The following is a 16,653-nucleotide window of genomic DNA, read 5'->3' as shown; positions in this document are numbered from 1 at the left end:
CCTCTCCCCGACCCCGATTTGTATCGTTCATCAACTTATATAGACCTTCCTTTACATTCCGAGCCGTTTGTGAATATTTTGTTCAAAACTGAGGAAGCATAGTTTTGGTGATAAAAGTCACCAGAAACCACCCTTTCTCTAGGTTTGCTTTAAAATTCCCGCAGGGGAGGCTCCCCGGACCCAGCCGGAGGAGGGGATTCTTCTCTCCCACACTCTTCCATTGAGTAACATCTAACCTGATCAAGCTACGCCCACAGGCTGTGGTTGGAACCACCGCTTAGAACTGCGGAAGCTATTGATCAATGGCAAGACAGTGTGAAAAGGGGGATAGGTGCAGTTTAAAATAGCGTGGCATGTGTTAAACATCCATACGTGACTCTCATCCAAATGTTAGCAACTTCATTTACAACAGCAGTGGCTCGGAATCACGATCCTTTGCGTTTAACCAGCGTAGCATCTGACACCCGGTGAATTTCTCTGCGCAACAAGTGTATTGCGCATGCAAATCGCCCGTGACAACAAATACGTCATCACGTGTTCCCGAAATAGATAGCATACACTCAAATTAGTTTACTAATGTTTTGATTTTTCGTGCTGAAAATTTGACATGTTTGTGTATTGGACATAACCTGAGCATGGAATTTCAATAATGGATGTTAACTATTATGTAATCAGGATAGTATGAGTGGCAATCAGGATAGTATGAGTGGCTTAATTGATGGAATGTATGCCCAATTAGTGAAACAAGTGCTTGCTTGAGTTAAAATCCAAAATGGACGCAAACATATCGCCATTATCGGTGGGAGAGATTGATCCGAATTTTGAGCCTCAAACTAGGGCACGATCAAATACATGGCCGTGCAGACCAGTTGAGGATTTTGTTGAGACTCAGCAAGGGTCACCATCTGATGACCCAGCTGTCATTGACCATACAAAGGATGTTTTAGGCATCAAACAGAAAACGTCATCGCGAAGAAATGCATGGGGAAATTTATCATACGCTGACCTAATTACGAAGGCTATTCAAAGCTCATCTGAACAGAGACTAACATTGTCCCAGATTTATGACTGGATGGTACAAAATGTCCCCTACTTTAAGGATAAGGGTGACAACACAAGTTCTGCTGGATGGAAGGTGTGTAATAGTGATGTATTTGTAGTAATTCACTAGTATTGTAGAGGTCATAAATTTACATATACTGGTTGACCCAGTTGTATCCTGTGAATTGTTACTAAGCTGTGGCTAAGGGTTTGATAACCAGTTCTCTAGACAAACCCAGTACAGGCTGTCTAGAGAGCGGGTAATTAATGTTAATTTGCATCTCGAATACTGTAAAGGATACACATGCATTTTTTTCTTTTTGGAAGTATCTAGCGCTAACTGCATGGTCACCTAGCCTGTGTTCTAGCTGTCCAGTAGTGGATGGTCAGCCAGGCGCATAGCTAGGACACAGTTGTGGTGTAGGGGGTGTGCGGGTATCCTCCCAATTGAATATTTTAAATGAGGACATCAAATGGTGCATATGGCATATATTTGTTCAGTAAAAATAGTGAACTAAAACCGTGTTCTAGCTTTCTTGAATAAATTTCCAACAACATGTATTATTTTTACTACTAGACATCTGTACATGTGTAATATGCAGCAGATGTGTAGGTAGACCTAAGAGTCCTTTTTATAATGAAAATTTTTGTGCTACTTTCTAAACAATAAGCCTTTGCATCTTACTCTTTAAACAACAGAGCGAATCTCCTTGCATCTAAATGTTTAGATTTTTAGCATTTTATTTCTTGCCAACAACTTCATGATTTATAATGTAGGAAATGACCGCATAATTATTGATAATAGAGTTAATAAATTTTTGTTGATAAAATTCACAATTTTTGAATTAATAATAGATCAAAATAGCTCTAATATGTATACTATAAAAATACATAGAAGTTGAAGTAAAAGTAATAATAATAAATTTGCAGTTTTAATTTTATGGTAGTTTTAATTTTGTGGTCATATTTAGGGCATATTATATAAGCCTGGTACAGGGGTTCCATTTGACCCGGAATCCCGGGTCCGGACCCGGGAGATTTTCAAAAGACGCTCAAAGGACCCGGCACGATACTTGCCTGTGCGTCCTTCGGGACCCGGGGGCATTTTCCTTTGATAATCCTTTCTCTTATCATTCATTTCCTTCAGTAAAACTATTTCCACGATAAACACGTGTATTCAAACTTTGATCTTCTGCTAAATCCCGCCCTTTCTCCTGTAGACATGCCTCGCTGATTTTTTTATCAGCAAGTTATGTCACGGCTGGTGCACATAGGTAACAAGAATCAATGAAGTGTTGAAATTAATTGATAAAGCGTATTGATCCTGTGTACTGTCAAAAAAGGCGCCAATTATTAAATTTATCGTTAGCAGCTGATTACCGAGCATGTGAAAAGTGTCCTGCAGGATTTTTTCATGCCAACTTTAAATTAGAACATTGTTTAGTGATCATATCGTAATTTCAACAAGAAACTTCACAAATTTTGGTCAATTTCGAAAGCAAAAATAAGTTTAGAATGTCCTTTCACGAGTCTTAATTACACCCGATGGCATATGCATATTTCCAAAATTCCTTAAAAAAAACTGACTTTCAATGCAGTTTTTAATGACAAGTAGCATCATTATTTGAGGAACTATCTCTGATTTAGCTTAATTGACCAAGTAAACTGAGTAAAAACTACTTTCCGATGACATTCCGAAAGTGTACCAGTATCCGGATAGTACATTTTGGATACATTTTTATAGAGTGTTATAGCACTGTTATTAAAAAATAAATGAAATATTGAAGAAAAACCTAATCAAAATAACATGAATTTTGATTAATATTAGTTTACAATATGAGACTATGTGACCTGAAACTGACATTTTTATTATGCTGTAACATGATCTTGGGTTTATTGTTTTCTTAGGTAAAGATCTACGTATTACTAAATAAAAAAATATAGTCAATTATATGGACGTGTTGGGACAGGACTCCTGTATTTTGGAAAAGGACCCTTCAAAATTTGGGCTCAAGGGTCCTGGGACTCTTGGGTTTTCAGGTCTAGTGGAACCCCTGCTGGTAAAGAGGATCTATAGGCTAGGTGTCTGATTACCTGGTGGCTAGAACAAAGGCTAGGCTTCCATTTTCTGGCTTTAATAGGATCAGTTACATGTAATGAAAGAAAAACTTAGACTGTCTTCAAGGATGAAAATCTGAAAATCAGTATTTCTTTTCAAAGAATGAAGTTAAAGATGACTATTTTAATAATAATGCTTCATTTTCACTTCCTTTTCATTTGGTTTAAAAAGATTTTATTAGATCATAATACTAGGATTTAGCAATTAACAGCTTCTGGAAGTACAGATCGGTACTTGTAGGCACTTTATACTGTTGAATGAGTTATAACTAAAAGATACAACTGAAATATATGTAAACATCATGCAGGAAATGTCTGCATAAATGGTGTAAATAAATAGTGATACTTCTGACATAAGGTTATGCAGACCAGAATTATCGCTTTCAGAGTAATTCTGAAAAGCACTGGTTAGATTGTATAAATTTGCTATAATTCAAATAGAAATTCTAAAAAGCAGTTAGATTGTATAAATTTGCTATAATGTTTAAATTTACATCTTGGCACACTTGACATAGTTATAATTGTTCAGTTGAGGTGAAACATGACCAGGGATATTGTATACATGTAGTTTGTCAGGGTTAAGTGGTAAGGATAATGTAACAAGCAATGGAGGATTTTGGTGTATTGTTACAGTTTAAAATGAAGGACACTAGGGGTAGACTGGCTCCCGTCCCTGTGTTTGCATTGTCATATTTCTCTGACATATTTCAGTTTTCTTCATTAACAGTGGAGGTTCTTTCTAATTAATTATTGACATTTTTATTGCCTCTAGCTCTGAACATAGGAACTTATAATATAATATGCTCTAACCCTGAGATACTAGTAACACTCCGGGAGAACTACGTTCCAACGTAAGTCATGTCTCAACGATATCATGTGACATATCTCAACGACTTCTGGTTACCGTATCGCTCAATATGACACGGCTTATATTATTTTCATATAGCAATTACTTTTATGATATTTACTTATGTCTTGACTTGGACATTCAGGTTCTAAAAGTAATCGCATAAATTTATCAAAACATTTAAATTTTAAAAACAGTTGTCTGTTATTTAGAAAATAGAAGCATTTTGCTATTTTCCAGAATAAAACAAATATACTACATTTTTCAACAGCAATACTTACTGACAGTCAATTATCGATTAAAGGCAATGCCAGTTATAATGTTAGAAATATATTACTCCAACTGCTTTATCATAAACAGGCAATATTTATTCAATATCATGTTCCTCATTCTAACCGATGATGTTACTAACTCTAAACGCGACATAGATAAGCGTTACTGACACTCATCGAAGTCTTGCGGCTAAACATTACTTATATTCGAGTGTAATGTTCCAGCAAGTCTGTGACTGAAAATCAGATTTTGTTCAAAGTATGTACATATGTACTAGTATTTTTTATACGTTTCTTTTATTATCATTTGACGGTTTCCCCAAGATATCTTACTAGCAATATGTACGGGGTAGCGCGGAGTTGACTTATACTATTGTATGCGCACACCTTAATTATTATTAAGTCTGTAAAAAGATTCTTTTGAAGCACAGAAGGCAACTAAGAAACCTGAAGTAAGCATGTAATTGTAGGTTATTAGATTTGTATCTAGGTATATGCACGCGTTCTGCAGCGGAAATAGAGAAATATTGCACGACTTTATGAAGAATGAATGCTTATTTATCGATGCAAATCTAAAAATCTTTTTATAATTACTACGTGTGTATTATTCATTATATCAATGATAAAAAAATTGTTCTTTAACCCAAGTGGTACTGAAAATGTCCTAGTTAAAGAACTTAAAAACATGACGACATCCATGAAACTGACGTCACAATTGACGACACGCACCCGAAATAAAGCTAAAACGTCAATATTTATAGGTTATTGACTTTGTATGTGGATATAATGCACTTGTTCTGCAGCAGTAATATTGCGGGACTTTAGGAGCGCAATATTATCCGCGAAAGAACGATTGCATATATCCACTTACAAAGTTGATAACGTTTTTATTACATACCTACTATCAAGTAATTACTTTATGTCTAAATTTTCTTTCTGGTACGAAAAACAGGAAAAATACGAGAAGAATTTCTCCGAAAATCTAATAAACAAATCAAGCTGACGCGCATTCATATTTTCCGCAAGTTGAAACGTCAAATAGATGTCGCAACGTGCGCGTGGACGTCATGTACATCACGCGATTCTTTCCATTTAAACGTTTAGAAAACATTACTCTCCGATATGAAAGCGTTGTCCGCAATATGTACAGTCTAATGTATGGGAGAATGGTGCCTTTGCGTAATAATGGCCCGGCCAAGGAGATAATAGCCCGAGAGCTGTTATTTTCTTTTAGGGCCATTATCACTAAAAGACACCGTTCTCCCATCTATTTACCTGTTTATTACATGTGTACCTATAATCGTGTAAGAAAAGTTTAAAGTGCATTTTTCATTTGTTCAAGCATTTACCGGGGCTTTTCTGTTTCTATACCATTTGGATAAGAGGCTACATGTTGTATAAAATCAAATGCCTTGATAGTTGTACTTTCTTACATAAAGCATAATTTAGGGTTGTAAAAGAAAATCATTTCATGAAGAATTGCTACGAAGTTAATATACGACTGGGTTGTGCTTTCTTGCCATAATGGCACGTCTAGTGTTATAATCGCCCAAGGGCTTTATTCCGAGGACCATTATGAAACTAGGTGTGCCATTGCGGCTAGAAGGCACAACCAGCCGTTTATTGACTTTTTTTATCATATACGTTCAATTCATATTTATTTTGGTATTTTCATTTTATATATTTTCCAAACACCTAAAAGAATTTGTTTTGCTTTTTATCAACAATGCCATCAATATTTGACAATCGATCTGATTCAGCGACCTTTCAATCGCCTTAAATAATGTTGCTTCATATCGTCAACATCAAAACGCGCTGACGTTCTGGTTACCCGGGGCCGTCATGGTTATGGCGCCAGAGGCGCTCTGCGCCATTATGGATACATAAACAGAAGCCGTAATGACTGTTTTAAACGGCTTTTTGTTACTATTTATAGTAATGCATATAATAAGGAAAAATATTGCACGATCGCAGTCCATTGAAACTCAATTGAAATAATTTTAGATACTTAATAAGGAAAAAATACACCGGACTGGCCTTTCCGTCGACTTTACCAATGCCTGCAAAACCCATCTGGCACCCCATGCGATGGCTCTCGTGCTGGTTATGACAACTTGTGCTGCTTTGATATTATATGGTATTGTATATGTGAACTTAGACAATATCATGTACCTTGAGACCTTCTCTTCGTCCTATTTACATGTAGTATTTTTGTCGGTCTGAAATACGTTATTTTACGGAAAGAACATACCGTTACGCTTTAAACGATAAAACTAAAGTGGAACTTTGTTATTGTGCTTCATTTGAATGTAATGACGTCACTTCGGCTTACGGGCGTTCAATTCCCGCGCTGTGGGTGCATGCTCTGCCATAAGAATGAGTACTGCAAATGAAGTGTTTCTAATTGCTTTTTTCTGTTGTTATTTGTAAAATACGGCATGCAACAAAAATGATCTGTCAGAATGAAACGATATGCAAGAAAAAATCAGTTATGTGTTTACGAACTCGACAGAAATATCCGTTCTGAGGGCACTTGCGCCTTGTATGGTTACGAGTTATGACGTCTCAGGTTCCTAATACATTTGCACGGCGTAGTAAAAATAATTATTATATGCGGAAAAAATGAGCAATACGCCTGCACATGGTGTCGAAAACATTTGTTACGAAATAACTAATTTATGTGGAAAGTTCTTGAAGTAATGCTTTACGATCCTGATTATCTATACAGTATTGATTACCGGCGTACGCATGTACGTACTATCTAATAAGTGTAATTTTCTACAAGTTCAAATGGTAATTATGATGCTGAGACTTTGCAACACTGTATGTGAGACGTTGTCACATAATGTATGTTGTCGTTGCGGCCTTGCAACATTTATGTAGCTTACATATGTGTATTTGTAACTAGTTCGTTGTATCTTGCAAAATGCTGCAAATAGCTAATATATCTTCTACACATCAAACTTATCTTTTCAGTTATGAAAACGTAAAATATATGCTTAATTACACATAATAAGTGAATCAACAAGGTCATTGGAAGCGATACCGTAGCTTCATCGTTGAGGTATGTCACATGATATCGATGAGACTTGACTTACATTGGAACGTAGTTCTCCTGGAGTGAGTAAAAATGAGCTATTTTAGATCCTGAGGCTTAAAATTTATGTATAAATGAAAAAATATCCACGGAGCCCGGCTAAATTAGGGGCTGAGGTACATGTACATGTAACATAGATACTCACTGAATGCTTAATACATGTTAGTTTTTCACTGGAGGTTTTGTTAAAATCTGATTTACCTACATGTATCTGGGTTGCTCAGCCTAGAATTAATTTAGCATATTTAAGTATGAATTTAATAAATTTAAAGTAACTACTACTAACTAGTTCAGGATATTTTACACAACAACTTTTCCAACTCTACACCTGATTTTTGGTTGGTAGCATATATATAAGTAAAAAGATAATAATTGATACTTCCCTTTGCAGACCAACATACTGAAATAATTGAGAGTATAGAAACAGTAATATAAACAGGTCATTTATTTCTAATAGGGACCTATCCCTATCTAATCGCTAATATGGGTCTTTTTGTTCATTAAATTATTCTCTAGAATATACATTTTGCAGGAAATCTGAATAAAGTATCATAAAATATTACTTAAATGTGATTGACTACCTTTAAATGACACAAGTTTGTAAATTTCCTGTTCAGGCTGATAATATAATATTATTAACCTTTACCCTGCTGGCAGCAAGCGATAATGCCTTTGCGACCAGTGTAGACCAAGATCAGCCTGCACATCCGTGCAGTCTGATCATGGTCTGCACTGTTCGCTATTCAGATAGTAAATTTTCAGTGAACACTCCTTCGAATAATAAATGGTACTGCCCAAATTGAATGATGGACCAGTTCATTTTAGAAATTTAGCAGGCTAAAGGTTAAACAGGGAAAAGGCTTAAAATTTGTTACCTGTCATTACTATTACTTGTCATCTTGAATACTAGGCATGATTTGTGTTGTGCTTTTCTTTAAAATTTTGTTGGTTATCACAGAAAAGTTTGACATAAGATGTATGTTAGAATCAAAACACCCCCAATATACAGGGTGAGGGTTAATAGAAACAAGTGAGTGAGTTGGGTTTTACGGCGAATCAACACAAAATGGTCAGTATCGCCGAGTAATAGAAACAACCCCATAAACAATGTTACTGATATCAGTAATTAAATCCCCCCCCCCCCATATACAATGGATGTAAAGTGATAATTAAAACATCCCCATAGTGGAGAAATTTAACATTTAATATTGTATACTGTAATCTCTCTGTATATACAAAAACTTCTGACGTTATGTACTAGTCTATTGTCTAAGTTGCTTTTATCTTGCAAATGAACAGGGATAAATATCATATTATAAAAAAAAATGATATAAGCTTCAGAAATACTTGTATCCACAGGTTAAACTTTACAGATTTCACAAGCTGAAAACTCAAAAACACCGATGGTGTGTCAACCACAATTATAACGCTGGCAAAATATGCTTTTAGGATGCCTGAATGTGCTGTACTATTGACCTTTAGCCTGCTGGCGGCAAGTGGTTCTGCCTTTGCGACCAGTGCAGACCAAGATCAGCCTGCACATCCGTGCAGTCTGATCATGGTCTGCACTGTTCGCTATTCAGTCAGTAAATTTTCAGTGAACACCCCCTTGAATGATAAGTGGTACTGCCCAAATTGAATGATGGACCAGTCTATTTTAGAAATTTAGCGTGCTAAGGGTTAAAGCAGTAGTATCAGGTAACAGTCTGTAACTGCAGAACAGACAACTTCAGCCTAAAATGTGGTTATACATGTATTTCGATATTCCACAATTATACACTTATTTTACCCCTGCCCTGGAGGCAAATGTAATATAATACTACAATTAACAATATCTATCAGAAAATGTAGTGATGAAGCAATATTTTGGTCCAGCAAAAATATTTCTGATTTTACTATATCACGGTAGTTTGATCCATTGTAGAATTCTTAGTTGTATTCATATTGTGGTATGGCCTGTGATGGCATTTTCTGGCATCTGCAGAAGTTGTCCGCTCTCTAACGTAGGGATCAAGATCTTATCTAATGTTAACTGAACTTGGTCAAAATATTTCTTGGCAAAATATGTTGGCCAAGGTTGATAACCATCGGGATTGTCCAACTCCAAGTGGCTCTGGAGTTATGACCCTTGAATTACTAAAAAATTGTGAAAATTGACAGTTGTCCACTCTCTTAGTCAGTAGAGCTTATCAAAACTTGATCTGACACAATGTTTATTGATGTAATACCTGAGAGCAAACTCCAACGCAGTGATCTCCCTTGCCACTTCGCTCATTGATCACTGCCAACACAACATTCATGTGACCATTGTTCATCACGTGATGATCGGTTTTAAAATAAACTTATGTGTTTATATAATACAGAAATCTACCGATCTTTTTACAATAACATATCTTGACCTGCAGGAAAATATTCAAAACACTCTATCTGTTTCGGCTTGGGGTCAATGGCAGCATAATTACAGTGAACGGCACATCAAAAATTAACGCCGACATACTCGTTTGTTTACTTTCAGTTTCGTTTCAGGATACTTAGCGGTCGTGTAAATAATTACCCATTTTCATTCACAATCGTTATTTTTTTATTATGGAACATTCGCCTGTGCTAAAAGAAGTGTAAACTTCGAAAACATTGGAGTAAAATTAAATAAATAATTATATAAATAAAGAAGTCCACTTAGCTGAATTTTAGCTAAAAACATTGTGTTGGCAGTGATCAATGAGCGAAGCGGCAAGGGAGATCACTGCGTTGGAGTATGACCTGAGAGAAGTTCAATAACCAGTTGGGAAGTGCCAGTGTTCTTGAAAAATTACTCTTTGATATAACTTAAAATTGTGAAAATTGATGGTGGCAGTAGTTCTTATACAGTGTTCACCAAACTTAGTCTGAATGTGCATGCTAGCTTGGCTAAGGTCTGTAAGCAGGCTAGTCTTTGTCGCTCTAGAGTTACATGTATGGTCTGTCACTCTGTGCAGAAAATTTTCAGTATTATAAAGGCCACTTACTATAAGTATGTAGAGTTTTTTTATCTTCAAATTAAGTTTTTGTGACAAGGCATATATTATATGACAGTTTGACACTCTTGTTTAGTATTTCCCTGTTTAGGAAAACCGTTCTTTGCCATCAGCTCTAATATGCCGAAACACAAGTGCTTAGTGAACATTCTCGTTATTAAGGAAATAATCACTTTGTAATTGGTCATGATTTATAGAGGACCTACATGTACATTGTATCATGCGTTTGGTCAGTAAGAATTGAAACAACTTTGGTTGTGTCCATTTTATTCTAGGAGTTGATTTAGCTCTTCTTACTCTTAGTACCTTGTGCCTTTTTTACTCACTGAAGTTGTAAACATGTTTATTTTTTGTGGGTTGTATTTTTCATGAAATTTTCAATTTTCTGTGATCCGAATCATGACATGTTCCTTACATGTAATTGTAAGAAATTAGTGTTGCATGTGTGTTCTGGAAAATGGACTATTTTCTTAGTATTCTTACTTTTCTACCTGCATGTTTAAAGCTTGTACATCATAAAAATTTATATATTTTCAAAAGATTACTGTGCAATACCTAATGCCATTTGAGATTATCGTAGTGGAAAGTTAAATGACACAGGCCCTCTGTTAGTCATTTATAAAAGCAAGTTACGGTATATTTCGCAATGTTGACTTACCTGTTATAACAAGATGATGCCAGTAAATAGGTCGAGTCAAGTCAGTACATGGTAGAGTATGTGACCTCAGATAAGAGTGCATGTTTGTTTACAAACAAACCACAATTGTACTCTTTTTGTGAGTCAAACACTCCCACAAGAGTAAAATTACGGAATATCTGATAGTATAAATATAAAATTCCATTTTTCTTTTGATACGTAAATCTTAAAAAAGTTTACTTGGTGCTTTTAGATTAAAAGTAAGATATTAATGTTTTTATAATGTACATTGTATTACCCTGGATGGAATAATCTGAAGTACTGTGACCAGTGACATTCTTTTGGCTTAAAAGGTTGTCCGTACTTAGACTTAAGACTATGTTCATTTATTTTAAACTAAAATTATTTGACCAAATCTCAAAATTTTACTGCTCTAAAGTCCTCTGTCAGATGAGTATTATAATACAATTATTTTAAAGATCATACTATCTGGAACAATATGTAAATTAATTATATATAAATTTACCTTTACCCTGTTAAATTTCCTTAATGGACTGGTCCATCATCCAATTTGGGTAGTACAACTTATTATTCAACGGGGTGTTCACATGAAATTTACTGACTGAATAGCGACCAGTGCAGACCAAGATCAGCCTGATCTTGGTCTGCACTGGTCGCATGCTGCTAGCAGGCTAAATATTTTTTGAGTGTTTAAAGGTTCGTAAGTGATAATACATAAGCTGCATCATGAAATCAAGGATTTGGGGAAAAAAGATTACCCGGACATGTTTGGGGAAAACTAGGACACAAACTTTAACAAAAAGTAATAAAAAGAGGGTCAGTGGAATTCAGTTTCAAAGCATTCTACTCCTGTTTGAAAGTTATTTAGAGTGTTCAAAGACAAAAAAAATTACAATTCTGCAGGCAGCATTTTGTGAATGCATGATCAGAAAGAAATTTTGTGAGAGGAAGAAGACCTTGAAAAATGACCTGAAAAGTGAGGTGAATGCCATCTTCCTTGAAATATCTTTATCATTTATGCACATATATAAGTTATGATTATAAAACAGTTGGATCCTCTATCAGAACTTTTGAACACCATTCCCTCCTCTTACACGGATCTTTCATTTAGGTCATAATCCAAATAATACCTACTTCCAAGTATCTCATTTAATATCTGTCATCTGTTGAAATGAAAGTTTTGTGTGACCTAGTTTGGGGATTATTTCAAGCTTGACAGACCATTTTTGCTTGGTTTCAGAGGTATAATGTGTTAATGATTACTAGATTTTTTATACAATACTAGACAGAATATGTAGAGCAAAGACCACTCGTAATAGTATTTCTTACTTTGTCAGTCAGTGTTCAAACCATTGATAAAATTTATACATGTACAATTGTACATGTATATGAGAAAACAGTTACCAAGAAGGCAAGAACAGGATTTAACAAGAAATTTATAAGTGTCCTTTATGTTTGTTACAAAAATGTGGCAACCACATTATTAATAAACAAGACATTGAGACCCTTTAAAAGTGGTCAGTCACTTTTAAAGCAACATGTTATGACATTTTGCAGTTTTTTTATTCTGTAGGATATTATTTAAGGGAAAGAAAGACACATTTCATAGAATTAGATCCCTATTACTAGTATTAGAAATGTATCATCTATTACTTTTTATGAAATTTTGTAATTACCTCCCTTTAACATGAATAAATGCTAAAATAACTTTATCTTGAATTGGCAACCAGGATAGTATTAAATTTATAAAAAGTAAATTTCAAAAAATACCTCAAGTGAAAACCATGTATTAAGCGCTCAAGGAACACAGATATATGTAAATGTTCATTTGCTAAAGTTTTGAACAAATCAATTCTTTGACTGAAATCTGAATAACAACCAGGTTTTGAGGTATTTTGGCAAAAATGGCACAGTATGAAAAGAAGCAAAAGGAACTGAAATAACAAAAAAATAGCCGGTATGCCTAGTAAAATAAATTGCATGTATTTTATATGTGCAGTTAAATTGTATAGAAATTGTTGCTTGATAAACTCTTGTTTTACAAACAGCGCTTGCTGATTTTTGTCATGTGTCAAAATTCTTACTGGAAAAGTCAGGTATTTTGAGACTTTACCTGCTGAATTTCTATAAGGAACTTGTCTATCTTGCAATTTGGACAGTACCATTAACTGTTAAAAGGGGTGCATAACGAAAATATACTGACTGAATGGCGAACAGTGCAGATCATGATCAGACTGCATGGATGTGCAGGCTGATCATGATCTACACTGGTCGCAAAGGCAGAATCAGTTATGTTTAGCATGATAAGGGTCAGCTATTGATCTCTGTCAAGCGAAGATTGAATATAGTGGCTCTTGTATAAATTTAACTAATGGAGTCATTAGTTGGAGCTTAGCTGGAACCTATAAGTGCTTGTAATAGAATAAATCTTTTCCCAATATTTTGTCATATTTTTACCAGTCCACTTGAAAAGCTTTTAAATGCCTTATGTACACTTTTGGGTAGGCACTTTCGAGTTTCAGTTGAAATGTTATCATTAAAGATTTTTTAGACTCTAGTATTGAACATGTTGTTATGCTTTTGCCCACCACTGTGTCCAAAAATTGATGCTTTTGCTGCACTCCTCTTTAAGATGAAGTTTTACTGCTGATCAGCATTTTTCTAAGCTTTAATTCTTAAAAGCATAATTAATTGTGAGATTGCAATGTCATGTTTGCAATTAAACTATTATATTGTTTTATATGAATTAATGACCCCACAATTTTGTCATTAAAGTTTTCATAACAATGCACTTTTGTTGTAGCTGCTTAAATAATAAAGCAATACAATAAATGGAAGAGCTTTTGCTGTAGAAAATACATGGTATATTTGATAATTACTGATTAAGACATTCAAAAAGTATTGTTTTGAATTTAATGCAGTGTTTTTTTGTTTTTTCAGAACTCCATTCGACATAACTTGTCTCTTCACAGTCGATTTATGAGGATACAAAATGAAGGAACAGGAAAAAGTTCCTGGTGGGTTATCAACCCAGATGCCAAACCTGGGAAGGCTCCGAGACGTCGTGCGGGCAGCATGGAAACAAAAAGTTTGGAGAAGAAACGTGGCCGAATCAAAAAGCGAATTGAGGCTATAAGGGCTGCTCAGGAAAATGGCACTTTGTCTGGTGAAGATTATCAAGACTTGCATTATAGCTTTAATTTGAGCCCTGAATTTCGCACTCGGGCGGGAAGCAATGCAAGCAGCTGTGGTAGATTGTCACCAATACAAGCTGCTGTTGAACCAGATTTACATGATGGTCAGGTTCCGCCTATGTCTCCCATTCCATGGGGAACAGAAATTGAGACTGAGGAATTTAATACAAACAGTAATGAGTCATATTCTCTCGTTGATTCTTTAGTAGGAGGGCTAAATATACAAGAGCCTGCCAGCCAAGGTCTTTCAGGTGAGAGTAATGACGTTGATATGACATTAAAGCAACAGTTACTCTCTGGCGGGTCTATGTTGCAGTTTAATTCCCAGAATAACTATGACAGTACTGGATTTTCTCCGCTCCCTGCACCACCCTCATATAATGATCATCTGCAACAGCAACAGCAGCAAAATTCTCAGCAGACAACAGTATTAAATCTGGATACATTAAGTAATCAAGGAAGAAGTTATACAAATATGTCACCGAATCACATGTATCAGGACACTGTTCTGACGCAACATCAAATTTTGCCACAACAAACCATGACCAGCTCTGGCTCAACAACATTAGGAATAAATACACAGCTTTCTCCAGCTCGGTCTCCCCAACTAAGTCCATCAAATTACTCTCCAAGATCACAATATGTGCAGTCCCCACAGCCAATCAAACCATCTCCTGTACCCTCACCAGTAAATCAAGTGCCAATGAATCATGTACAGTCACGTCATCAAACGAGTGGAATTGGTAGCGGACGATCTCTTCTTCAGCAGTGCCTAGAAGCCCCGAATGATTCGATGTTGCGAGCGGCACTTACACAACACATGGACTCTTCTTCATATCAGCCTCAGGTACGACGCCAGCAGCCGCAGCACTATGGTGGACAATTTAGTACCGCATTTTCTCAGATTACGCCAATGTCGAATATTGACAGTATAATCAATAATAACCAAGTGAATTCTGTTGAAAACATGGAAAATTTTTCACAGCCATCACAAACGAGTAGCAACACACAGGTGGGTGGGGTACCCGTCCGCAATGAAAGCAACATGAGTCTTGAGGAGCAGATAGACACTAATAGCATGCTAGATCTCGATTATGATGTTGAACAACTTCTCCGGCATGAACTTGCTCTAGATTCAAATTTGGAATTCAACTTTGGAGAAAATTCTCAAAATGGCCCTACCTCAGAAAGTAATAATCTTGTTCGGTAACATGACTTGTTAAGTAGGTCGAGAATAGCAGAAGAAAAAGGTTTTTTGAAACCTGAATTGAATGCTTTGAGTTCTTAGCTCTTTATATGGGGCGTTTTGTTGAAGATGGAATTTGCGAAGTGCTGGAATTCACTTGTCGGAAATTAATGTTGTGAAAACTACTGTATATAGCTTGATCAAAATTCACTGTTGGATAGTGCTTCTCAGCTTTGGATGCTAGTGCAATGTAGTGGCCAGTCTGTTATAAAGCTTACCCACCCTTATCTTGAAGTTGGAATGTTCCATTCTATTGAAAAGGAAGAGTTTATTGTAGAAGGGAAGAGAAGAAAATGGTTGTGTTAGGGGGACAGTACAGTTCTGTTATGTTATACTTAATTATTCAAGAAAATGTTTGACGGGAGAGTAAAATTATTTTGAAAATCTTCACTATCATTTACATCTTTTAAAGTTCTTGTTGTCTCAACAAGAAAAATAATGCCAAAAATGCTTCCACACCTTTCATTCAATCACCTTGGTTTATGACATGGCGTGTGAGCAATAACATAATGAACTGTGTCATAACTCTAGATTGGCAGAAGAGGAGTAATTTCTGGAAGGTGCAAGTATCCAGAGATGTTATTATGGAGAAATACTGATAATATTGAAGATCAATGTCCATTGTGGTTGCATTTTAGGGATTTATAGAGGAAGATTTATGGACAGGAAGAAAATTTTTTTTTTTTTTTAATTTCATGAATTGGTGAAAATGGTAGGGAACTAGGTGCGGGAACACTAGTTTCTTGTGCTGAGAAAGGAAAAAAAAACAGGTGAAACTTAAAAAGAGTTCTTCCTTACTGGAGGTAGAAATTAGTTACTTTGTTAATTACCGTATATACTTGGAAATAACTGTTGAAAACAGCCAAGTGGGTAATGTTGTGTTGTTGAGACCCTTTTGTTGCTGTTTTTTTTTTAATTTTTTATTAAGTTTAACTTAGAATAATAGACATAGATTTATACTAAAAACACTCCTGCATGTACACTTACCAGGCAAATGGAAATGAAATAATCAAATGAAAGCATACTAAATTCTCAATATATACATTGTCAGGTTTCATAATATCAGAATTCAAAATCCGAAATGGCTTTTTTGATTCACTCATATTCTTCGACAATTAGATTTGCATAAAATTTTGTGGCGATAGAAAACATATTAAGACAAATCT

The 16,653-nt window shown here is 35.4% G+C and overlaps 1 protein-coding gene across 1 annotated transcript; it reads left to right on the top strand.

The window, feature by feature from the left end:
- Window positions 1–693: 693 nt before the first annotated feature.
- Window positions 694–16,399, top strand: LOC123551138 (forkhead box protein O-like). The gene is made up of 2 exons (XM_045339856.2): window positions 694–1,135; window positions 13,988–16,399. Exons 1-2 carry the CDS (start codon window positions 773–775, stop codon window positions 15,449–15,451), a joined length of 1,827 nt encoding a protein of 608 aa, XP_045195791.2. The 5' UTR covers window positions 694–772; the 3' UTR covers window positions 15,452–16,399.
- The last annotated feature ends 254 nt before the right edge of the window (window positions 16,400–16,653 follow it).

This window comes from Mercenaria mercenaria, chromosome 4, assembly GCF_021730395.1.
Source record: "Mercenaria mercenaria strain notata chromosome 4, MADL_Memer_1, whole genome shotgun sequence".
Classification (NCBI taxonomy): domain Eukaryota; kingdom Metazoa; phylum Mollusca; class Bivalvia; order Venerida; family Veneridae; genus Mercenaria; species Mercenaria mercenaria.
Note: the sequence above shows the minus strand (reverse complement) of the source record. Positions and strands in the feature narration are given on the sequence as shown.

What these genes read in the sequence shown, in the direction of transcription:
- LOC123551138 (XM_045339856.2), top strand. Translation starts at nt 773, where the DNA reads ATGGACGCAAACATATCGCCATTATCGGTGGGAGAGATTGATCCGAAT. An exon ending in CAAGTTCTGCTGGATGGAAG is followed by an intron (nt 1,136 to 13,987) that starts GTGTGTAATAGT and finishes TTGTTTTTTCAG; the next exon opens with AACTCCATTCGACATAACTT.